At 42.9% G+C, this 26,912-nt stretch overlaps 1 protein-coding gene across 1 annotated transcript in view; it reads right to left on the bottom strand.

Annotated features, from left to right (window-relative positions):
- MYO16 (myosin XVI) overlaps positions 1-26,912 on the bottom strand; it is a 484,344-nt gene that overhangs the window by 200,225 nt on the left and 257,207 nt on the right. The window contains 4 exon segments of the mRNA XM_034665464.1: positions 11,431-11,572; positions 13,908-13,979; positions 15,530-15,647; positions 18,733-18,844. Of these exon segments, the coding sequence (XP_034521355.1) occupies positions 11,431-11,572; positions 13,908-13,979; positions 15,530-15,647; positions 18,733-18,844 (444 nt within the window).

Genomic DNA, 26,912 nt, shown 5'->3' with positions numbered 1-26,912 from the left:
AATAAAAAAGCAAATGCGGGAAATCTGCACCAGATTGATGACATTGCTGTCCGGGATGGAATGGGAGGAGCGGATCTATGTTGGTAGACAAAAAGAACTTGAGCTTATAGCTGCAGCCTCCTCTTTCTTCTATGTGGATAAAAATCTGAAACAAGTGGCAAATGTTAGCAGTGTTGATTCTAGATGGCAGGTGAGTGAGTGACTTGGCTACACTCCTCTGTGCTTTTCTTGATTAGCACACCTGCCCCCACCTCCAAAAAAAGACCATTAATGAAGGAAGATATCATATGTTAAGTGGGAAAAAAAAACCAGGGTAAGTCTATTTTTCATTTTCCCACAAATGCACAGCAGGTGTTCTACCATTTCTGTGAGATATTTGAGAGTTAATAATATACGTTCATTTTTAAGATTTAAGTACTTTACATTATAATTGATAAAGCAATGTACAAAATATCTTTGTACCAACTCTTAATTACTGATGAACTGATGGTCTAGAATTTTAGATTATCTTTCTTGCAGATTCCTTTTTGATTTGTAATATCCATGAAACACTTTAAATCTTTAGGATCATTTCAATAAATTGTTAAGGCAGAAAACTGAAACTAATAAGTTATATTTGGTTTTTAACTGGATTCATTTACACCTTCAATCCTTACTTCAGAAGCAAGTTTCACTTTGTTCCCAGTTTTGTGTCTGTAAAGGAGGACAGCTAATCTCTATGACCTTTTCTGAACTTTTAACAAGAATTTATAAAATACATAACAAATGAGAGACAGAAAGAGAGAGAATGAGATTTTACATAGGATTCTCAAGTGAGTTTCAATAGATCATATGCTCAGATGTTTTCTTGGGGAAATTATCAATTTATCAAAATAATAGTGAAAAAACATTTACTTTCTAGACATTTTCTTCTTATTCCATTTTTCTATCATCATGTAGATTGTTTCTTCACTTATTTCATCTTCCCCCCCCAAAAAAAAACCAACAAAAACGGAGGGGCATTTCAAACTCTCCCTATGATTCCTCGAGTGTTATGGGGAAGATGTGTGTGGTCTGGCAAAGAGATTTAAATTATTTTTAACATTCCTTTGCTCTGCAATGATCACTGAGCCCTGTCCCATTGCACACTGTTGAGAATCACTACAGATACCTAGTCGGTGATGGGGGTAGTCCCAAAGACCAGAAAACATTTAACTCTGGAGTCAGGTGATAGTTGGACAAGTTCTGTTCTATACTTGGTGGGGGGGGAGCGCAGATATTCTCAAAAACCATGTGCCTTGTTTTCAATAAAATCTTTCCTACTCATCGGACTCAGGAAGGAGGAAAGCACAGTCTGCGTTTAGCCTCCAGTTGGAGGGAATGACGGCAAGCCCTCAGCTGAAGCAGAGACGACCTTTCTGTGGGTAGCATGGCATGGTCGTGACACTGCTGGGATCTTTTGAGATCTTCAAGTCCCAGGAATGGACAATTCTCATCACCCAGGGTGCTCCCAATGGCTGCCACTCTGGAGAAGATTCTTCTTAAAACTTGCAGCTCACAGACTCACCCCACCCAAACTGACCTTGTTTCCTTGCAAAGGATGAAACAAATTAAACCTCCCTACAAACCATTTATAAATATTATGGCTCCACCCCATAACCTTTTAAAAGTCCTTTTAAAAAGTCATAGGTTGCACCTGACATTTAAAAGAAAAAAAAAAGTCTTCTAGTTAAATAATTGAAGAACAATGTAGAACAATATAATCACACACATCCCTGATTGGAATTTAGGCTCAGGCACCGTGTGGGAACGAAGGAGCAGGTGCAGAAGTCATGACAAATCCCCCTCGCAGCAAATCAACAACCTAGAGATGGGACTTGAAACTGTCACACGACGGTAGGTCAAGTAGAGATGATCTGTACAAATAGTGCAGGTATGAACTGTAATCTGAAAGAGATTTTCTACAGCTGGCCTGCAGGACAGCAGAAGGGCGCTCTGCCCTCAGCTGCATTCAGACCCCTAGAGCCTTGCAAACTGGCTTTCTGACTCCCTGTCACTGACGGACGAGAGATCCTTGACAAATACTCAGTTACAGCTAAACATCGAAACTATGACATCTAATCTTCCAGAATAGATTCACACGCTCACTGTCATATCAGTGTTCCAAAAATCGTTACTCATCTATTAGAAGGTACCTCAGGGTATTTTTTTTTTAAATCATGGATTTCATCTAAAATTTTAGAAGATAATTTTTAATTAAAAAATTTTTTTTTCAACAAAATCATTACCAAAAAAATTCGACTTAAAAATCTTCAAGAACTCCCAGGAGACTAGGAACCACAATGAAGGTATTAATTCAGAATTGTTTCGTTTCTTTAATCAACAGATTAAGAAACTATTACAGCCCAGGCACATGGATTTTGTTTTGCTGGGTATGGTCTATGAATCCCCAGAAATTATGTGAGGGACTCTGTGCGTGTGTGTGTGTTCGTGCCATTTACCGGAATCTCAAATGAGACTCTGACCTAAAAAAAGACACTGCAACATTTCATAAGAACATTGAGTGCTACCTGATTGCATTAAAGACAGATAAATGGGTAACCACAACAAACTTGCCTACAACTTCTATATAAACAGGAAAAATATCACTTTCTCCTTAAAACCCTTGGAAATCCAACAAACATGGGCATATGCACCAATAAATACTCAAAATTAACAGTGCATGAACTGAATTCTTAGCAGATCAAAACTAAGGAGAATTCCCAAATAAACTGAAGCCGTATATCCAGTTGACCCCATCGATCCACTGTATTTTCATTTCAGAGCACCGAGGTAGAGAACGGCCCTCTCTGCCATCACTGAGATAGTCTTCAGACCCAAAGCAGATTATCCAAAATGCTGACACGGGTTTCTTTTTTAAACCAGCCTGCAGAACTCTCCAAAGCTATAATTATATTTTCCCTACAGGAAATATTTGTTCTCTCTAATTAAGGAAGAATAGCGCGTCTCATCTAATGAAGGAGCACAATTTTTCTGAAGATGAACATTAACTCGCTTGTTAAAATCTTACTGCAGATTGTCTATGCTTATTTAGATGCTCCCATCCTTTCCGATGTTGTCAGATGCTGGAGAGGAATGGACTCACCTGGCATCCCGACAGCACCTAAAATTTATGTCCCACTGCACGTGCCCCTCTTTCCTCATTGCAGAGAGCGTGTCATCAGCTGTGACGCTCGGGGACGCCGCCCCCACAACTGACACCGCCGTCCTCGGCAGTGACCCCAGCCAGACTGCTGAGGCGCACACGGGCCATTTGGTGACTGTGCCACTGGAAATCTTTCTGGACATCCAGCACGTTCCATGCTGACTTACAAAAAAGGATTTTTTCCTTACTATCAAAATGTGTGAATTTAGAAGCAGGGTAAGATGCAGAAAACATCCTACTGATGATTTCGGGAGCCAAACCATCGAATTGATATGTGAATTCAGAGGAAAAAAAAAAAAAAAAAGAAAAGAACTCCTAAAGAAAACTTCAACTTGTCTCTAAAACAGTCTGGCTTTCTTTCTCACTGGTGTATCTGTGCAACCCTTCTGTCTGTTATTCAAACCCACACTACACGTGTCCTGGGTGGAAAGGGGACATTTAATAGTGTGAGAAATTTCACACATTCTCAACAGCCTCCTTTTCTCTCCATAATCAATCTATGGATGGAATGACAGACTCTGGACATTTCCTGGGCTGGTGACCCCCTACCTCCCAGTGAAAGACAAGATCACTTTCCTATTTAAAGCCTGGAGCCTTCTTTCCAATTGGACCTCATTCCCCCACCTGTCCCCAGATGCCCAGAGCACCCCCCCACACACTCCCGGAGTACCAGCTCCCTGCTCACCACGTGTCCTCCGTCTCACAGCCAGAACCTAGTCCAGGCACCGCCCACTCACCTGTCCATGGAGCTGGTGTCCTGCCATGCGAGTTTCTCCTCAAGGAACCCCTCCTGCCTGGGAAATATCATGCTGTCTAAGCCTCGTGGGCCTCACTTTTGCAACAATCAAGCAGTCACACTGTGCTCTGGGCTAGTCGGGCTCTCTGCAAGCGAGTCATGGATGTGTCAGCACAGAAAGGCACAGAGGACAGAAACAGATCGATGTGGATCCACGGTCACCTGCTTACTGCAAAGACATCAAGCAAACAGGAAACACCTCTGGGGTCTGTGAGTGTATGTGAACAGTGACACTCCTGTTTCTAAAGAACAACACATTTCCTCGATTTGCCACTCCCCTAAGCGCACACCACCGAACCAAAATTCAACAGAGGAGACTGGACCATGTCCCGCTTTCCAACATGCCGTCCATCCACATCTCTCTGGAACCCTCCGTCTCCACAGACTAATTGCCGTCACCCAGGAAGCCTTCTTTCCAGCCACACCCACCAGGATTTTAGGGGTTTTACCCAAGCAGCCATTCCCGTGTGTCAGGTGCCACTCAGACAACCTGGTGTCCTCTCGTTATCGTCAGATAAGCCTGGGCACCAACCGAAGTTCCCAGAGGAGCCAGGAGGACCAAGCCTGGATGCCCGAGGACTCAGGATGAAGATGAGTCAAACGAACCGTCGGTTTGGGTGTCTGAAGACATTTGGGGGGAACTCTTCCAAAGTCTCTATGAGTCACTGAAGCCGAATGCAGTTAATCATAAAGTTTTTAAATGTTTATGTTTAGCTCAACTAAAATATTGTAAGAACGCAATACAGTATACGCATATTTAGGAAACTGAAGGCTCAGTACAACCCCCCCCCCAATCTCCATATGTAGGCTTGAAACTCCATTTCTTTACTGCATCTATTTGCATGCCAGATTGTGCTGCCCAAAAATGGGGATTTCAGAACAAGCAGACGTGAATGAAGGAATGAACAAATGAATGAATGAACAAATAAATAAGCAGGTAAATAAATAAAGTGTACTGTCCACAGCACTCAGCCTCTTCCCCTCCACCTGCTAACTGTCTTCAACTCTCCGTCTATTTATTCTTAGGGTGTGTCTAGTGGTAAAAAGGAATTTGCTCCACAAGTTCTAGGTCTCAGCCAGCCTCGCAGACGTAAACCATTGTATTCAGAAGGCATGATGAATACGAGTGAAATAAACTGCAGGTCTTAGCGTCCGAGACATTTGGGGAACCGTCCCAAAGTTCCCCCATCCCCTCTCCTGCTCAGAGCCCCTGCATGCAGCCAACTCCACGCCAAAACTCTGATGAAGGCACCACGTTAGGCACAAGTAGTCATTTTAAATCTAGCATTGCCAGTCCAACCGCAGGGATGTTAAATGTTGCATTATGAAACAGGTCCAAGTTTAGGAGGTGCAAAAATTATTTTATCACCTTGTAAACCAAGATATTTATTATTCATTCTACTATAGTTAGAATCTCCAACATTTAGCTCATTTCAGAATCACACGGATGATATCCTTTACAAAAGTTAAGTGCAGTTTAGAGCCTCTGTTTTGTTAAAAAATTGTAAAAAGTGAGTAATGAAAATGTCTGCAACGCCTCAAGGCATTCCATTCCCAAGTCCTTCTCTGCCCTCAACCTGGAGAAATCCTGCCCAAGGTGTGGGGACCAGCCCGCTGTGCGGTGAGCCTGCGTTGAACGGACTGCCCCAAGCATGGGTGACACGTGGGGAATGAATGAATGAATGAATGAAAGCCCTTCTCACCCCTGAGGACTACGGAAGGAGAGGGTTAGCATGGCCAGGAAGGCTCAGGGATAACCATCCCCCAGCTATCAGACAGCTAAAACATCCCTCATTTCCTTGTCTTTGCCCCCATCTCCCATGGGATCTGGGGGCACGGAGCCTACCTCACTCCCTTCCTGGAGGGTAGTTCCCTACCACCAAGGGCCCAGTGGCAGAAGAGGGGACTTTCATCTGGAGACACTTTTAATTTCTGTTCCAACTGGATATTTGGGGACCTAAGAGGATTCACAGAACTAGAATTTGTGATCAGAAACGTCCTGGGACCTACTGCTGTTTTTTCTCAGGGCCATAACATATTCTCCTCATATGATCGACTCTTTAAGAGAAGGTGAGGCATGAGAAGAACATGTGTTTTCATGACACCAAAAATCACACTTTTTAATAAGGTGGTTACACCAAGTAATAATACTACAGGTCTGAAAAGCTGTGGACAATTTCACTTATGTTGATGCAATAAAAGAAACACTTTCTTGTGGGCCAACATAATATTGTCCATAACGTTGCCTTTTCAGATGAAAGATAAATTTAATGTGTCTCCTTACTATCTTTTTCAAAAGGTTTGTAATTTTATTAAGTAAAGGAAGAACAGGTACTTAAGAGCAAGGCTTTCCATGTTGGATGTTCCGCTAAAAACAGCCAACCCATACCACGAAACGGAGAAGGATTTCTACAACGATGAGGCAAAATCATTCATGGGAGTAGGGAGGTATTAAGGAAATTTATCCAGAATCCTCTCTTTGTCCCACAGTTGGTGCTTGAGGTGATGTTCTGGAACACAGCGGGTGGACCCTGGAAAGAAACCTACTTAGAGCTGTAGGAAGACTCACAGAAACTCAGGAGGTGACAGTCCCCACGTGTTCACACATCACAACTGCCATCACAGGGCAGACAGGAGCTGCAGTGCACGTGGGAAGCGGGGGGTCATGAACCTGCAGGATACTGAGGCTTCTTGATCAGGGAAGCAACTCCCTGGGGAACAGGGACCCTGGGACTCATCTCAAGGTCTCCTGAGAAGAGTAAGCAGAAGTGTGTTGGTCTGACTGTAATTAATGAAGCATCTGAGGGAAGACTTCTCCTTGGGGAGAAGAAGGGCTATATATCCGGGAAGGGACCACACCACATAGCTTTGGATTCACTGGGAAGGAACCTGGCCAGTGAAGAATGGAATCGAAGGCCTGCATTTCCAGTGTTCTTGGCACTTTTCTACACATGAGGTTATAAGAATGTACATATGGATCTCCGTGTGGTTCAAACATGGAATTTCTCTATGCCTACACCGGTCATAGGGTGTCAGCTGACAATCTACAGGGGAGTTGAGGCCAAGGACTATTACACACAAGGGTCTTCTGTGTATCTAGTGGCCACACCTCAAGGACTGCAGGAGGGGAGGACTGTCACACCATAAGACAGATGGTTCGGCTGTATCTTTTCAAAAATACCAGGAAAAAAGACCCGAACCACTCAGCACAAGAGGCCCAGAGCCTACATGCTTTCTTGCATCAGATGGGCCTTGGGTCTTTCGAGCCAATCAACTCTTTTTTTTTTTTTTAAGATTTTATTTATTTATTCAACAGAGAGAGAGGAGAGAACACAAGCAGGGGGAGTGGCAGAGGGAGAGCCCGAGTAAGGAGCCCGATGCAGGGCTTGATCCCAGGACCCTGAGATCATGACCTGAGCCGAAGGCAGAGGCTTCACCGACGGAGCCACCCAGGCGCCCCTCAAGCCAATTAACTCTTAAATTAACACTCATATCTTCTTAAGGGGAGATACTTGCCCTCGTCCTGGGGTTTCCTTCCATGGACAGAAGGTCCACCGGCTGTCAGTCTCCTGGCCTCTGCAGGAGGGCCTTGCTCCACTGCCGCGAGCAGGAGGCAGGCCTGGTGGGAGGCTTGGAGCTCTCCTGCCCGGGGCGGCTGCCCCCCAAGTACTGACGGGGCCACGGGCCAGCCAGCCTGTGCGACAGAGGAGGTCAGAAGCAGCTTGTCCGCGTTCAGGGGCACCTCTCGCGTCTGCGTCTCCCTTACAGAATCCACAGAACTGGTGTCTTTTTTTTTTTTTTTTTTTTAAAGATTTTATTTATTTATTCGACAGAGATAGAGACAGCCAGCGAGAGAGGGAACACAAGCAGGGGGAGTGGGAGAGGAAGAAGCAGGCTCATAGCAGAGGAGCCTGATGTGGGGCTCGATCCCATAACGCCGGGATCACGCCCTGAGCCGAAGGCAGACGCTTAACCGCTGTGCCACCCAGGCGCCCCAACACAGAACTGGTGTCTTGGCTCCTAACGCCTTACTCCGCGGTCCTACTTCTCCACCGATTATGAATCAGACGTGAAGACTGAGTGACGGTTGATAATGCCCCCCAAGAACCATGAAAGCACTGCATGCACCTGGACGTGTGAGGACTGGAGGCGGCAGCAAGCCCGTGAGCAGGTGCTGGGCGGACGCGCCGGGAGAGCCACCGAGGCCTGGCCCGTGGTCATTGTGTCCGAGATCACGACCAGGCCGGAAGGAGGAGCATGCTGGCATCACGGAACGACATATTAACCCTGTGTACCCTTCATTTTAGAGGTTAAAGTTACAGTTTAGAGAAAGAAATGTCTCAGAAAGCGGTTAACGCACCACGACTCTGATTTGTGTAGCAATTCTCAAAGGGAGGTGCATGGGGGGGGAATAAAGAAGCAGGATGTCCACGATTCACAATTTCCTAGAGCTCCCATTGCTTCCACAATGATTGTGTTGTTCTTGGCTGTTTCACAGGATTCCTTCTGAAGGTAGTTTATATGCATGCACTTTGTGAACACTAAAGTTTTAAACAAATAAAGTTATTATGTTATTATATCATATAGCATACACATTATTATATATTATGTATATTATACACATGACATATATTATTATATATGTATATGGTATAATAAATTATATTATCATATATGTATATAGTTATATTATATATTATTATATGTAAATAATGTATAAATGTACATATATGCTATATATTATATATTACTATATATGTTATATAATACTTTGATACATAATATATATTATATATTATATATAGGATTGTGAATATGATATAGTAATATACATTACATATAATACATTATATATAATACATTATATATAATAATGTATCTGATACAACACATTGTATATATCGGTTTTGTTGATATTTTTATCATTATTCCTTTTTGCCTCCTTGGACCACATCATTGTCAACTGAGGCTAATAAATAAAGTTTTAGTATGCTTCAATTTCTGGAGTGCCCTGATCACAAAGTGTGTCCCCTGAATGAGAGCTGCCCCAGCCTGGTCGGTCCCCAGACTGTCGCAGCCAGTGCGCACAGCCTGTACGGACATCATGACCACAGCGTGCCACAGGCTGGGAGACAGCCACACTGCAATCTTACTGGCTTGATTCTGGCCAAATACTGCAAATGCCTTGGTTCATCATAATTAACCAATCATTACCATCTCCTGCGTTATAACTCAGGATTTTAGCCTAGAAGCGACCCCATTAGAAGCTCTAGGTAGAGAAAGTAACATCTTTTAAAGTGTATAATATTATTAGCATTGTACCTATTTTGCTGTAATCCAGGAAATGAGCCCAGCATTCCAAGAACAAACATTTCATCTGATTCAACTTCACTTGTTTTCTTTTAATAACTTGTTAGAGTACATCTTATTTACAGTTATTCTCTCTTGCAAAATTTACCAAAAAAACAAAAAACAAAAAACAAAAACAAAAAACAAATGTAGTGTGAAAAATACTCCCCATCAACATCAAGAGTGCTCGCCAACTTGAACCACATTTTTTTATATAATGGTTTTGACATGATTACACATTTCAAAAAAATGGAGAATTTATAAACAATCAAAGCCTAAGTTCATCAAAATTGTGAGACCTCTCTGAGACATAGAAAGTGGGTCTGCAAATCTACAAATCCTTCAGCTTTCCATGAATTTCAATGAGTTACAAATACGGCAAACATAACCTTTCTTTGCAGTATTTTGAGATTTAAATTTAGGTTTGGGTGACCGCAGGGAGAAATGAGAGAAAAACATAGGAATTATGACTCATCTGAGAATAGTGTTTCTTCTAAGTTAAATTCTAACACATTAAATCATTACTAATTTCCTGCTAATCCTTGTCCTCATTCATTTGCTTAGTAAAGAATTTTAAAAGACAGCATTAACACCCTAAATTTACATATTGACACAGTGGCAATATTCCCACTGAAAGGGAAATAATTCGCTTTCCAAGGTTTATGTTTGTATATTTTTCTGTGTGTGAGTGTGTGTGTGTGTGTGTGTGTGTGTGTGTGTGTGTGTGTGTAGTCAAACATTGAGGCTATGTATAAGTTTTTCTAGTTATATAAATTTAAGGCTCTGTAAGATTTAAATGCCAAATGGAGGAGCGCCTGGGTGACTCAGCAAGTTGAGCATGACTCTTGATTTCAGCTCAGGTCATGATCTCAGGGTCATGAGATCAAGCCCTGGTTTGGGCCCAGTGCTCAGCGTGGAGTCTGCTTAAGATTCTCTCTCTCCCCCTGCCCCCTGCCCTCACCCCTGCTCATGTGCTCTCTCTCTCTGTCTCTCTGTCTCTAAAATAAATACTTAAATCTTTAAAAATAAATAAACGTCAACCGGAAATTTTCTAAAAGTTTCTATGTGCCTCTAGATTTATAACATTAATTTTTTTCAACGTCAGTTTCAGCAGTACAGCCAATAATTTATACAAGATTAATTTGCAAGACTTAGCGTATTAGTATCATTCTGTGAATTACCTTCATATTTAAAGGAAAATGACAAATTAGCTGACAATAAATAATTATAAACCCAAGAATCCTCACCATACCAAACTGTAAAGTAGAGCTACTAAAATATCGATAATACTACGCCTGGATCCCAAATCCCAGACTGCATCGACGTGCTGTGAGATTTACACGTGCACATTTTAATAAGGCCCTCAGTGTCCCTTTGTCCTTGAAGTCTTCTGAGATGTCCACACTTCTTTAAGAACTGTCCCATTAATACATGTGTTCCTTCTAGTGTTTTCCAAGAAACCTCCAAAGGCAGCAATTTTTAGGAATTTAGTGAAGAACTCTATATGAACAACAAAGAAATTCTCAAAAGGTTTCATTCAAAGACAAGCATACCTGTGAAGACTTCTGGATGCGTTGCCGCTTTCAATGGCCTGCTCAAGGTCATTATTAGTGACAAGAATACTAACAAAGTTTTCCATTGACAAGATACCATGGAGGTCTATAATTTTTAGATCATCAAACAGTCCTGAAAAGCTACTGCTTTAAAGGTGATTAAGGCCATGAGTCAAAATGATTACCATAGAGACCTTTTGTCAAATAACCTACAAATAAGTGAAGAAAATAGAAGGCTTACTAATCAGAAACACATTATCCAACTGGTTCTGAGAGAGACATGGACTCCTCAACAAACGTTAAGTGTTTTAGATATTTTTAAACAAGACTTCTTCTTCCCAGATTTATAATTATTTTTTTTTTACATTTCTCGGTGCTCAGAAGGCCATAAATACCAACAGTCCAGAGAGAACGCATGTCCATCTCTATGCATGAGATATGATTTGATTAATTCATCAATGTGTGTCAATCAAAGGCCCGCAGGAGGGGAGCCCCTTAAGTCGGTGACAAGAGGAGTAACGCTGCAGACCAGCGTCCGTCAATCCTACCTGCTGTGCTCATCTTGACTGTGGAGGCAACAGTTCATGGTGTTCACCAAGAAGCTGAACAAACGACTGAACAGGGACTTGGCCAGGAGATCCCGGTAAAATTCAGCCATCTCCACGGTATGTCGCCGTATGATGGTGTCTCCTGGAGCGGCAGAAAGGAGAGGAGGTTGAACAAGGCTTCCCTCCCGTAGAAGCAAACAAGACTGAGCACATCCGTTTTATCCCTTCCACATCCCCCTACGCCAAAACATGTCAGAACCACGCAACAACACTAATAAGTGAGGTCTCTGCCAGTTCTTACTTAAAATGTTTCCCAAAGAGAGGGCCATGGACGCTGTTACCGACACTGAGCACAGCTGTGGATCTCGAAGCAGGCTGTATAATTTCCTCTCCGTTAGGGAACCAACCGTTGGTGGGGCCCTCTTAACAAGTGTTCTGATAACCGCTCTCTGGCTTGAATATGAATTGTCCCCAAGTCCTTTGCAAACCTGGCCATCTGGAAAATTAGTCATATTTTAAATATTTTCAAAGACATGCTCCAGCTAACCAAAAGGTGAGCGTGGAGTTCAGCAACAGGTTGGGGCCTTCAGGTAGAAATGTTTATGTCATTCTCTAAGAGACAGTGATCGAAATCTTGAGTGATAAGGTTTTTAGAAGAGACTGGAGAAGAAACCAAGAAAAACAAACAGATGGGGATGATTTGGAGCTGAGCCTGTGATAGCTTTGATGCTAGAGATGGAGAGGAGGACAGAGACTAGCACTCATACTGGGGGGCCGTGGCCAGCCCGGCTAACCTGGGCCACACAGCCGAGCTGGGGGTTAAGTAACAGGATGAAGACCGTGTGAAATAACAGCTGAGTGAGCTGTTGGTCAGTGGAGGAGAACTTCTTCTGATATAGGCAGAGATAAAAGAAACAGAAAACAAAAAACAGCAGGTAAGGAAGACTCAGAGACCTACAAGTTCAAGGCCATCGAAATCAACGAACAAGGTGGCCGTGAAAGCAGGTGTGGCATTTATGACATTATAGAATTAAGGTCTCCAGAGTCAACATGATTGAGGGTGTCGATGCATCACCAACATGGTGGGCAAATAAGGACACAAAGACAGTGTAAGCAGAAAAACGTGCATATAGTAAATTCTAGATGCTAATGGTGAGTTCGAGTTTTCTTTAAAATGTCATGAGACATGATTTTGGAGAAGTTCAAGAAACAATACAATTAGATGCAAGGGCTGGTGGGGAAGTGGCTCAGAATAAAGCATAAAAGTACAGTGGGCCCGAATACTAAAGGGCATGCTGGGTTATCCTAAAGGGATGAGGTTTCCTTGGAAAGAGCTGGGGGCATCTTTGAAAGGCTGTTGCCCACGGATGAAAACCATATTTGCAGAATATGATTCAGAAAGACCATTCCTGAAGCAGTGGGGAAGGGAGACAATATGAGATAAAAGATTAAAGAGGATGTTCCGTGATCTAGGGAAGGAATGACCTCTTAAGGCAGTGGAGGCAGAAATGAAGAGAAGGTAGTGAGAAGGAGAGAGGTTTGTGGAGTAGAGCTGACAGGCGTCTGGTCTACTCAGGGGAGGAGGAGGAGGAGGCATCAACATGACTTTTGCACAACTGCCTGGATAATGGGAGATTCATAAGGTTCCAGAAGATGGAAAGGAACCCTCTAGAGCTAGGAGGCAGAAATGACAAGCCGTGTCCTCCAGCATCTGCAAGTAGGTAAGAGGAGCGGCAGGTAAAGATGGGTGATTTCGAGAAAAAGATCAGAGGGATGGTGAGTCTTCAAACTTTCATGAAGAGGAAGGTTGGCTGGGCAACAATTTCTAAGGAACAACCAAGCACACGTGGGAAACCCGCTCTCCTTGCCCGCTGCAGAGAGAGATGCGCGTGGCATGTGGAAAGTCATGGCGGGAGTCAGACAGCATTAGATCCTAGTTCCAAACGTGCCTTTGCTAGTGATTCGACGTGCAAAGTTACATAGTCACTTTGAATCTTAGTTTTCTCATCTGTTAAAAAGAAAAAGTGATGCCAACTTCATAGCAGAAAGCCCCAGCATTTACGGTGCTTGGCACAGAGCCCGTCAGCTCATAAGCGCCCAGCAAACGGCAGCTGTTCTTATGACTTACGCCATAGAGGGGAGAGGACGCTCGTCACTGACAAGGGTGCCACGGGCATGCACAAACGCTCCCAGTTACTTAACTGAGTATGTCCTCTTGGATTGATGATTTGTCTAAAGTGACTGATAAGCGAGAAAAGGTGACTAATTCATCAAAACAGTCTCTCGAGAGCTTCAAGGGGTGTCCAACATAGAGTCACAGCAAGTGACCAGATGGGCTTATATAATGCTTTTCTCACTGGGCACTCAGTTCATAGAAACAGTTACCTGAGGTGGGGAAAGGAAGGTTGCATTTGCTCTCCGTATCTCGAAGAAGACCAATTGCATAAAGGGAAACGTCAGAGGATAATAAAGCTCACCTTTAAAATACTGGACGTCAGTGGTGAGAGCACACACCAATTCGTCGGTTGGCACTTGTAACAATCCGGCCACTAAAATGAAAGCACCGTTGAAAACATAAGGTTAGTAGATATTTTTGGATGGCGAGAACATTACACTTTATGGCTGTTATTTATAAGTTTATGCTATAGATCCATTAGGAACTGTGTGTATTACAGAACACTGAACTACCACTTTAATTATCAAAGTAAACTAGAGAAATCGCTTCTAGTAATCACACCGCTAATGAGCTGGTGGGGCTCCTGCCTTAAATCACTACAGGTCTTTTCCCTCCTTGCCCTCACAGATGGCCCTGGGTATTTCTCCCGGCCCCTGCTTAAATTACTTTGATATTAGGTGAAGATGTGATGTTCATTGACGATCTGTGGTTTGAAGGTATTTTGAAAAAATCTGGGAGTGACTAACAAGGCAACTTCAAAGGGGAGAGAGAGGTTTTTGGCAAGACCTTTGAAGGGAAGTAATTATATTGTTCAAAATGTTTGGCTAATAACATGCCCCCAAAATACACTGGGCGGCAGGGGTGGGTGGGGGCGGAGAATATTTAGAACAACATAAATAAACACAAGTATGTGCCTAAGAATCGACTCTGTAAATGTGGGAAGCATGAGAACATCACGTACGTATCGCTGTTCATTTCCCAAACCATTTATAAGAAAGAAGAACAAAGTGGATATAGCTTTCTTACGATTATTTTTATTATTATTAATATTTTTCCACCTCTCTGAATTCTGCTCTGGGAAGAAAGGGCTTCTTCTTCTTTTTTTTTTTTTTTTAGTTTATTTTAATGTTTTTTTATTATGTTAGTCACCNCAGCAAATGTTGAGAATTCGTTCTTTCTGATAGCTGAGTAATATTCCATTGTATATATGGACCACAGCTTCTTAATCCAGTCATCTGTTGAAGGGCATCTCGGCTCCTTCCATGATTTGGCTATTGTGGACAATGCAGCTATGAACATTGGGGTGCATATGGCCCTTCTCTTTACTACGTCTGTATCTTTGGGGTAAACACCCAGTAGTGCAATGGCTGGGTCATAGGGTAGCTCAATTTTTAACTTTTTAAGGGACCTACACTGTTTTCCAGAGTGGCTGTACCAACTTGCATTCCCACCAACAATGTAGGAGGGATCCCCTTTCTCCACATCATCTCCAGCAATTGTGGTTTCTTGCCTTGTCAATTTTTGCCATTCTTAACTGGCGTAAGGTGGTATCTTAGTGTGGTTTTGATTTGAGTTTCCCTGATGGCTAATGATTTTGAACATTTTTTCATGTGTCTGTTAGCCATTTGTATGTCATCATTGGAAAAGTGTCTGTTCATATCTTCTGCCCATTTTATGATTTGTTTATTTGTTTCTCGCGTATTGAGTTTGAGAAGTTCTTTGTAGATCTTTATAAGAAAGAAGAACAAAGTGGATATAGCTCTCTTATTACTATTTTTATTATTATTAATATTTTTCCACCTCTCTGAATTCTGCTCTGGGAAGGGCTTCTTCTGCCTGGCTTTTCTGTACTTTGTCTCCACCTACTGGCGGATATGCAAAGCTGCACACCCATGAGGTTAATGAGAGCTCTGTTGCACTGACCTTGTTCCAGAAGCTGGAGGTCAGAGACAAATGCAGAGTTGGCCTCGGTCAGAGCAGTGAATCGAATGTCTCCAATGTGTAATATTGCTGCCAGGATCACAAACAGATTCTCTACCTCCTACACGTTTTACAAAGACAGAAAACACATAGAGTTGCTTAGAAGAAAGATGAAAAGACAAATACTTTAAAAACCTAATAGCTTAAAAAGCTGATATGGACCCTGTTGGTGGGGCTGTGGCTTTTCAGATCCTGAGTGTCTGGTAAGAGAACTACCAATCTCCAGCTAGAAACCAAAATTTCTTTCATGCACATTTCCTCTGAATCAATGTCTCTGCTCCTTAAAAGAGGGTTAGGAAGTGACGCTCTGATATAAATCGACAGTTTCTAGATAAATCTCATACTGAAACATGAATCACTGTGTCCTGATGGGTCGGACTGGCGGGCCATCACCGGTGCGGTCAGATCGCATGCGTACTCCCCGGGCAAACACGAGGCCGCACACTGAGCCGGCTTCCCGAGAGGACACGGGCTGTGATGTCCATCTTCCCGTTATGTCCCTTCTAAGATAAACTGATGGTATGATTATAGTACTTCTCACTTCTGCTGGGAAATTCAGGAAGGCACGATACAAACATCTATGCCTAGATTTTAAAAATGCTAATTGTTTTTTAAGGTATTTTAAGGAAAAGAGAAAGAAATGGATGTTGGCAAGAGCTATTTTTGAGCAGAAGGGAGAAGGAAATAAGAGAGTGTCTGCTGAAAGAGGAGATCTGAGAATCTGGAACTCTGCATAAGGAAAGAAATTGGACCTTAAATTTGGTTTATGGACAGTCATTTTGTGGCGACAATGAAAAATCGAGAAAAGGTTGTAAGCTGAGAAATATTTCTCTAGAACAAATATCTAGTATCATGCTACTGATAGTAACACTGGTTAAGTTCCATGCTGGGCAAGTGACATAATCTTTTAAATTCTCATTTTCCTAAACTGTAATTTTGAAGTAAAAAGCTGCTGCCTGTGAAAATTTACTAAGAACCACCTGTATTTGCTTTATAAAATGTAGATGGAACAATGCAGCCCTTAGGACCTCCGTGCATCTCCTCTAGAACCGTTAGTTTTCACCACAAAGGTTAACTCTATCGTCTTTAAAATGAGAACACTGACAAGGACGGTCTCTGGGTAATTTTTAGACATATGATACTCTGGGATTGTGGCATTACTTACACATGGTTTTGGTGACCCGCAAATCACAGGGTATGGTTTCAAATTTTATTCATTTACGCTGGTTTGAATCACAGCTTACTCCTCACGCTACCTGACAACTGCTTCCCCTCTGTAATAAATCCAGTCACTCCTCAGTAGATGTTCCAGTGCCCTGTGAGGTGGGGGCTCTGGAGACACGGTCATGAAGGCTTTGTTCGGACTTCCAGGATCTCAGAGTTTAGCGGTGGAGACAGTATGACCACTAGCCGTACTACGAATTACGGCGTGCTGAATACTACACCCCGTGAGCAGAGGGCTGCTGTCCTGGGTCTATGGAGCGTGAGCAACAGTCCCCCGCTGGCCCTCAGGGCACAGGTTGAGGCACCTTATAAGCAAGTCTTCCTCCAGGGCCTTGACAGCCCAGAAATACCTTCCTTCTAGTCTTACCAGACATGATCGGTCCCTCCTAAATGCACTAAAATGTCACCATACCCGTCACCCTAAAGGATCACAGTGAAGCGATTATTTTCATGTCTTTTGTTAAGATGCACATATTTCTTTTTACCAAAAAGGTTGCTAGATTCTCTTATTAGCTACCTTACATGGAAAGCATATTTTGGTTGCCCTGCCTTTGAAAATCAATCATGGATTTTTAAAGCCCTGTTTCCAAGCAACGGGTACTTTGGTAGAATGATTCCTTACCCATGGCTTTATCCCGGTTTCCTAGAAGGAAGCAGAAATTTTAGGCACAGAAGAAGGGGAAAAATAACAAAAAAAAGTACAACAGTAGCAAATGCAAGGACAGAAAAGCGCAAATGGGTGGGAGTCACTAAAAGACAGAAATAGAGAGATTGGATCATTAGAGAGAGAGAGAAAAAAAGAAAAAAACAAGATACCATAAGACTGTATGTCCCTAGAATTCCCATCTCTGAGTGGGGCGAGGGTGAAGTACCCAGAGCTATTTCCTTTAGGGTGAGTCCCCTCTCCCCACCCTTCCCCACACCTCATTGCCTCATGAGCTGTATCCATGTGGGCTAGGGAAAAATAAAAAATAAAAACAAAGACCCAAATCCATCAACTTACTAAAAGAAAAAGAAGATACATAAATCTATGGCTAAATCCAGGTTGCTAACTACTGGCATTCCAAAGTTACCCCCGCAATCTCATATTAACCGCCAATGAGGAATTGACTATAATTCAAAATGACACCAATGAATGAGGAGGGAACAGCTAACGTGTAAGGGGAAGAGAAATTTGAGGGGATGGTGAGGGTCTCCAGCCTTAGCTCATTTCAGCTCTCTTGTCCACTAGACCTGTGCTGTCTGATTCAGTAACTACTGGTCACACAAGGCTACTTACATTTAAATTTATTAAAAGTAAGGAAAATCAAAAATCCATTTCCTTATTGACACTAGCCACATTTCAAGTGCCTGCTAGCCACACATATGGACCTACCATATTGATGAGCACAGATCCAGAACATTCCCATGATTACAGAAATTTCTATTGTAGAGCAGTCGTTTGAACATTTTAAATTGTGTTTGGTAATTCTTTAAGAATAAAAAAAGGCTTTATGTTGCACAGAAAGGTAAGGTCGTAAGTCATCAGGTTACTTTCCAAAGCGATTCTTAGCAGCAAACAGCTCCCTCCCATTTGCCAGTTCTCTCTGGAGTTGGTCAATGCACAGTTCTTTGATCTATTTGCTCACATGGTTCATTTGGGAGAAGGTCTCCTCGAGCACCCTCTTGGAAAGACATGCCCCTCTCCTCTGGTCACTATTTGTCTTCACAGGACCTGTGCCCCTGCGCACAGTGTTGTCTAACCCCCCACGAGAATGTAAACTCTAGGAGACAGTCATTGAGGCTTATTCTCCGCTAAATCGTGAGTATTCCCACCAATATCCGGAATATGATAGGGACTCGGTACATGTCTTTGAATGAATAACTCTTGTACGTTAGTCGAAGGGTGACTTTCTCAGTGAAATATTTACGGTATGACTCACCAAGTGACTGAAGCCGATTACACTCAGGGCTTGTTTCAAAATAGCGAATTTCTCCCTGTTCAGTGAGTGTTCTGCTGTTGACACATCTTCTGGTAGGGTCTGGTTCAAATACCTGTGAGAACAGAAAGCACACAGCCTTATGGCTTGGCTTGTGGTCAAACTCCAGTGGTTAGAAGTCACTTCCGCCATATTTGGTCTCAAATAATAGCAGTCACCTGGACATTGTGTACCCTGTGTTTACAAGGCTTTGATACATTAATAGCACATGATGTTTCAGGAAGGAAAAAAAAGTTCTTGTTGTACCAGAACCTATTTACCCTGTTTTACTTGGTTCTCACCTGAGTTGTCCCCTTCCTACCTAAAGGAGAAGGTCACAGATGTTTTATGTACGTCACATAGAACCTGCTGGGTCCTATCCTATGCTTTGTAATTAATACTTTTATTAAAGACTTCTAATTTAGAGTAACTTATTATTTATTCTTGCCAATATCCTTTAATTATGTGTTGGCTGATTAATCTGTTGATTTATGTCTCTCATGCAACAATCACATAGGGATCCCTTCCCAAATCAGAGTACTAGCAGCTGAGGATATAAAGAGAAAAGGCTCGTCCTGGGAAGCTCAGCACCAATGAAAGCGGTGTATTGCTGTGCTCAGGAAGGAGAAAATGTCCTATACAATGTACAGTAGAGTATGGGAGCAGAATAACAGAGATGGGCAAGAGGTGTTTGTAAGTATTCAGAAAGGGGACCAAACCCAGTGGATGATGAGAAAAGCCTGGAAGGGAGGAAGAGGCTTCCCTTCCAAGAGCTGACACCTGAATAAGAATTTTCCAAGCAAATGCAGGACTCAAGGGTGCCCCTGGAATGCTTAGCAACATATACCAAGGCACACAGCCTTGACCACGCATGATGCATACAGGGACTCAAGCATGTCGGCAGAATTCGAGCCTGTGGAGAGAGAAGCAGACTTGATGAGCCTGGAGAGGTAGTCAGAGTTTTGTCTCTCTTGCAAAATAGCTGCCATTATGTCTTAGAAATGGTGGGCTGTCCCAAAGGTCTTGAAACAAAGAAAGGGCAGGACCAGACTGGTGTGTGGGAACGAGTATTCTGATAGTCCAACGGAAGATTACTAGGAATGGGCAGGGCTACTACGGGTGCTGGTGCTGGGTGAGCCAGTGGGACCAGCAGTGGTGAAGACAAGAGGAGGGACAGAGGTGTCGTGGAGGCAGATCTGGCTGGGTGAGGGGACAGACGACATAGATAAGAGAAGAGAGAGGCATTAATGACGCTTTTCAAGATGACGTCTGGGGAAACGGGCTGCAGAGGGGGCTCATTCAGCCAGGGCGTTCTCAGAAGGAGGGGTATGTTGTTGAGAGAGAAAGTCTTCTATTTTGTATCAGTCATGTTGGCTTTGAACTACTCATTGAAGTTCAAGTAGAATTCCAAAAAATAATTGGCTGGACGGACCTGAAATTCACAAAAGCCTAGAAAACAAGATCTGGAACTCATCAACGTGCAGATGACTAAAACCATGTGACTGGGTGAGCTCACCCCAAAGAAGACACTAACGTTCTAGGGATGAAGAAAGAACTGAATGTTCAGGAAGGGACAAGGAAAATCACAATAAGCCAGAGTCATCAAAACAAAAGGCTAACATTTTTAAGTCTGGTGGATGGGGACAGAAAAGAGACGACAGAAACAAGGAAATGTGTGGTGTTGTGCGGAGGACACAGATCACAGTTGGTGAGGAGGTGGGGCTGTGAGCCCATCTCCTCCCTCGGTCCCAGCTCTGAAGCATACAAGTGACACAGTCCAGCCTCTGGGGTGGGGACTGGGAGGGCTTTCGGAATAGTCATGTGCTGAGTTGGAAGCACACGGAACCCAGATAAAAGGCTGACAGAACGGGTGCTGTGGGGGTTTTGAGAAGCAGAAATTCACGAGGAGGAAAGAGGGTTTGGAACCGGGTACAGTGGAGGGTGGAAGGGACATGGCCTCTCTGACCTAACAGGTAAGGTGATAAATAGGGTCTGGAGGCAGCTAGCACCTCAGCACAGCCCCTTTGAGCTTCAGTGTTTCTAAGAATCAGAAGTTGGATTAGATGGCCAGGCGACTTTGGCTCGAGGAGGTTGGAACAATCTGGAATACCTGCTGTGGAAAAGGGATATGACCGCCAAGCGGGAGGTGTCAGAAGTCTAGGGGCCGCTGCGGAGGGCCCAGGTGGGGCTGAAGCCCAGCTCGCCTGCTGCTGGCTCTCTCTCCAGAAGTCCTCTGCTGTCTGACTAGGATGGCTGAGTTGGGGGTTGGGGCAGTGGAACCAAAGGAAAAGGTCAAGGGCAGCAATATCAGTGAGAACCTGGGTTATGGTGGTCAGAGTCATTTTGCCTAAAATTTACAAAACTGTGGTGCCTCAGAAGTCTTAAAAATAGGAACCTGCAACCTCTCTCAATTCTCCTGGCTCCCCCAGCAGTTTTCCCAACTCCCTGACGCCGTCTTTTCTTTCCCACTTACTTGATGTCATTGCCTAGGTCAGTTATCCCATCAAGAGGCGTCGCCAAACCTCTTGCAAAGAACAAGGGGCCCCTGGGAACATTAGAGAGTCAAAGAGGCAAAATACCATGGTTTCTTTGACAATAATAAAAAGTAATCAATTAAGAAGCCCTACCTACAGCCATTTAAAATATTTCAGAGCCCCCATCCCCCATGTTTTGTGTCCTTATGGTAGAGAATTTCCAGCAGCTGTGACGTGCTGTGTGGAGCCGTGAGAACTGGCATTGCCACTTCCGTTACAGCCCGGATGGAGGAAGCCACGTGAAATTAACCTTGGTGGTTGCCGATGGGGTGTTAAGTACGAAATGGTCCAGGAGAAACCCAATCACAATCGAGGATTTCAGAGGGCAGTTTGCCTGATGGAGGAATAATGCTTGAAGATTGGTTGTATTTTCCTCTGTGGCCAGAAAACTTGTTGGCATGAAAATGACCTCCCCCCACCCACAACAGAACTCAAATTCAAATCAGGGAACATTTTGAGAAATTATAACAAATGTTACTGACAATACAGAATATTTTAAACAATAACATATGGTTTCCTGTTCTTCTTCAGATACGGTAAACAGATCAAAGGAATAGACCACGGTTCTCACTTCTTGACTATGTTTTCATGATAGATTAAGTAGAATGCAAGGTTCACGAGCAATATCATCATGGTATTTCCAGATGTTTCTAACCCTTGGAAATAGCTCACGGTGATTGGGGGGTGCAGGTTACAGACTCCCCTGTGGAAGCCATACTCCAGTGAGGTCTTCCCATCATCTCAACACAGTGGTTGGAAACCACCTTAGAGGAACCTGGGTTAAGTGTTTCATCTGACTATTTCCAACGTGTCACCTAATAATTAATGGTCCCACAATTCCCAGGACTGAAATCTTAGAACTCAATGTGTTTTATATCATCTCTTTTATGACTCAAAAGAATACACTTACTACTCAAATGATCTTTTTTTAAGTCATCTCCTCCTAACTTATATAACTTGGAACAGTGATGTTTGGCAACATAGAGATTATCTCCGAGTCCAGTGTCAGAAGCATCAGAGATTGTCATTTGTTGAACCAAGAATCTTTGCTATTTTGTTTTGAAAGGCTTAGCAAGTCGTGGGAATGCTCCAGATGAAACTTCTACCACGGAGCACAAGGGTTAACGTGTGGGTTGTGTAATGTTAAAAACTGTATGTGGATTAACACTGTTTGACTAATTCTACCCAAAGGGAAAGGCAATGGGAACTGATCATTTCGACTGTATTTTTTAGAAGTCTGCTACAGTTAATCCTCACATCGACCTTGAAGAGAGAACCTATCATGCACCCATTTAAGGTAGAAGGGAGCTGAAGCTCCTAGAATGCCCCCCAGCTATAAGCAGGGACCAGCACACACTGGGTCCGGAGCCTCCAGGGCTCCCCGAGCTCAGTTACAAGTTTCGTGCAGGGAAGACCAGTCCTATGCTTGCACTGCAGGCCGGAAACGGAGTAGCTCCCAGCTCAGGGGAGCATCTGGGAAACGCAGTGGAGCACATGATACCTCTGGGCGGGGGTCTCTGCCACGGTGGGGAGGCCTCCAGCGAACAGCCCAGACATGGTTGAAGCATCTTTGATGTGATAATGGAATTCAGTGGTGGTGAGGATTAAAGGGAAAGCCAGTGCATCGGATGGTGAGGTAAGGTAAGGAATTTGGCAGTCTAGGTCAGAGAGACTCAAACATACATCTTATCCCAAAATTCACACCATACCACTAAGACAGGCTTAGCATGAGTGAGTAAAATCCTAAGGGTTTAATTGCTGCAAACAGTAATCTGACCAAAGGCAATATGTATATTTGGGCTACACTAATGGTAAATCTGCAGCTACTGTCATTGTCATCATCCCATCATCATCATCATCAATATTACTTTTTATTGACAATTTGCTATATAATAGGGTTTCTTTTTTTTTTTTTAAGATTTTATTTATTTATTTGACAGAGACAGAGACAGCCAGCAAGAGAGGGAACACAAGCAGGGGGAGTGGGAGAGGAAGAAGCAGGCTCATAGCGGAGGAGCCTGATGTGGGGCTCGATCCCATAACACCGGGATCACACCCTGAGCCGAAGGCAGATGCTTAACCGCTGTGCCACCCAGGCGCCCCTATAATAGGGTTTCTACATAAATCCAAATATGTGATGAGAACCCAGAAGGAGGTAGGTTTCAATGCAGCATCAGAAAATATTTTCTAATTAACGTTTTGGAGAGCCACGCACTGCTTTTAAGGTAGTAAGCCCCCTGTCATTAGTAGGTAAGCTGAGGCTCGACAGCCACTTAAATGGGTTTGCTGAAAAGAAAGTCAAGGATTAGAAATTAGGTTGTGTTAGATGACCTTTTATTGCTGTTGGATGGCAATATTCGTGCTCTAAGCTGTGTCCCTGTAGCAAAACAGTGTCACTTCACACCAAGAAATTTCAAAGCGTACGATTCAACTCTTTACGCTTATACTTCAGGCATGACACGCAGACGTACACACATATTTGACACACACGTGCCTGTGCCGAAGCAATATTTAACGTGAATCTATGAAATGTCATTAGTACATATTAAAACTCCGTAGTCATAACAACACATTTAGCTCTCAACAGGACTACGGATAATTCTATTTACAGTCCTATCAAGAAGCAAATAATTTGCACTGAAGTAAATTAAATGATGCAAAGTCAGAAATTTATTTCCATACAAATCCTGACTGAGTATAATTGCATGCTGGTCCCTCTGTTCGGTGGTGGAAGAAAGATGTGAAATGAGATATTCAATGAGGAAGATGAGCGTACCCTTATTTTTATCATGTGTTTAAATGTGGATTACTACTATATAATGCCATTGTCTGTGAAACAAGGAAGGCAAGCTGATTTAGTAGGTCAATTATATCAAAAGTAGAAAATAAAATTTTATGGTGGGAAAGCTATGTCCATCCTGATTTCTGGAACTAGTAGAAATATTCTACCAAGGAACAGATCCAAGTCCCCACGTTTTTCTGAAGACACGCTGAAGAACACACTGTTCTTCCTCTGAGAAAGTCAGTCCTGACTAAATGCTCTTAGGTTTCGTTAACAACAAAAACAACGAAAAAAGGACAAAAACACTGGAAATTAGGAAGTCCAATTTTGTAGAAATTGTGATAACGCTGCTATCAACTATATAAAATTATATTTTTAAAGAGTGAAGACTCCTGATCCAAAGTGTTGACCGCATTGGTCGCCCCAAGGAGACGTGTTAAGTACTGCTTCTCAGCAGACCTTGTCTCTACCACTATTCCTGTCCATTTCTTCTCTCCAAATGTTAAGCATGGTCAATCCTTCTTGAGGTAAATTCTAGGAAAAGTAACTTTCTCGGTTCCTAAATTGATGAGTCACACCAAAGTCCTAATAGATGTGAAATGTGTTACATAATAATGTTTCTATTAAGCAGGGTTTTAAAAGCAGGGACAAATATACAGACTCGGGATAGAGAACCAACCAACCCCCAGTCTTCGTCCTCACAAAGCTCAGCATCCAGACGCCCAGCACCATCGCACGCTCTGTAACTTCCATGATCGACGCATAGTTTTACTTTCCCTTGGATAACTTTGAATCCTGGAGCTGTGCTATTTTCTCTATATCTCCACAGGTGAGCTTAAAAGGTTTCAGGAGGGGCGCCTGGCTGGCGCAGCCATTAAGCGTCTGCCTTCAGCTCAGGGCGTGATCTTGGCATTCCGGGATCGAGCCCCACATCAGGCTCCTCCACTAGGAGCCTGCTTCTTACTCTCCCACTCCCCCTGCGTGTGTTCCCTCTCTCGCTGGCTGTCTCTGTCAAATAAATAAATAAATAAACAAATAAATAAAAGGTTTCAGGAAACCGAAGTGGAAAGACAGAAGGATAGACGGCAGATTGGAGGTACATTTCTTTTCTATCTTTTTTTTTTGGTTACATATTCTCCAATTTTCCAAGAATCAACGATTATTATGTACAACCAGAAAAAAAAAAAACCTCCATAAAACTATGAATTTCAAAAACCAGGAGCATAATTCTGTAGAGAGTCTTCCAGCGTGTTGTGTGTCTCGGTAATTTGTTTCCTTTCATTGCTGAGTCGCATTCCATGGGAGGAGGAATGGACCACACTTTGTCACACCATGTGGTCATTGGAGGAACATCTAGGTTGTTTCTAGTTTGGGACTATTACGAATAAAGCTGTATGAACATTCATGTGCAGGTTTTCAGGTAAAGGGAGGTCTTTGTTTTTCTAGGCTAAATGCCAAGGGGTGCAAAAGCTCGGTCCTATGGCAGCTTTGTCTTTAGAGTTATATAAAAACCTGTCAATGGCATCACTCTCACACGAGGAGTGGGAATTCAAGGTAGTGGTGATATGATCTGAATATCAAATACAAACGACTGTTTGCAAAAAAAACTCCACCATGGAATTTCAAGGGCCTGTGTCCCCTCCGGGTGCCAGTGGCTCCTATCTCCCAGTGGTGCCAGGAACATTAAAATAACAGACGTGCAACTAGCAAATGGATATATTCTGGAGACGCAAGGCACAGCGCAGTGATTACAGTCAACATAACTTACAAACTTCACAGTTGCTAAGAGACTAGATGTTAATTGTTCTCACCATAAGAAAGAAATAATAATTATGTGACAGGATAGAGGCATTACAATATATATAGTATGTATCAAACCAACACGTCGTACACCTTAAACTTAACACAATGTTGTATGTCAATTATATCTCAACATAAAATTAATTAACAAAGAAAAATCAGCTTCCCAGCCTGTGCTCGCTGGTCAGCACCGTGGACCAGACACAAGCCAACTCTGTGCCCAGGACACACTGGGAAGGAAGGCTCAAACACAAATAAAAGATATTTTTAATAAAGCCCTGTGCATGGCCCATTCACCACGTCAGAAGCTCACAGAAGTTAAACATGATGAATCTCTCAGGGTTTTATCTGCCCCTTATAAATACAAAAGAACAATGTCTTCTCTATCGTGGGCAAAGCTGCCTTCTACTTGGGGATGTTTAATATGTAAACAGAAACCAGATAAGGCAAAAGCAAACAGTTGGCATCAACACAGAGAGGACTGTTTACTAGTTTACTGATGAACGTGGTAAACTGCCCCTTCTTGCCCAACCACCCCCACCTTGCTCCTAAAAAGGAAATTCTTTTCTTTATTGTTTTTAAACTATCTGGAAAGTATTAGCGAATTTTAAATCCCCCCCAACGGGATATGAATAAGGTTTTTATTAACCACAGGTTCGGATACATAAATCTCCACCAATGAAAATATTAATATATTAGCCGCAAACTATTTTGCTTGGAAAGAGGAAACCCTGCCAGTGGTCTTCAGGAAAAAAACAGAATCCATTTAATAAATTATGCATTCAGAAAGATTTTGGGTCCTGTGACATTCCCAGAATAGTTTGTCCATATTTTTCTCATCAGTCAGAGTATTTCTTCAGAACATCTGGTGAAACAAATTCTAAACTCTCACCATCTTTCTAATAGTGAATGCTTATGGTCAACTAACTGGTTTCTTGAAAACGTCTAATTCGAAGAGCTGGGGGTGGAGGCCCAAGAACGCAGTCGGCTGCATCTTGCCCAGGCAAGTGTCTGGAGGTCCGACCTCT

This window comes from Ailuropoda melanoleuca, chromosome 7, assembly GCF_002007445.2.
Source record: "Ailuropoda melanoleuca isolate Jingjing chromosome 7, ASM200744v2, whole genome shotgun sequence".
Classification (NCBI taxonomy): Eukaryota; Metazoa; Chordata; class Mammalia; order Carnivora; family Ursidae; genus Ailuropoda; species Ailuropoda melanoleuca.
This window is presented reverse-complemented; position numbering and strand designations above follow the sequence as displayed.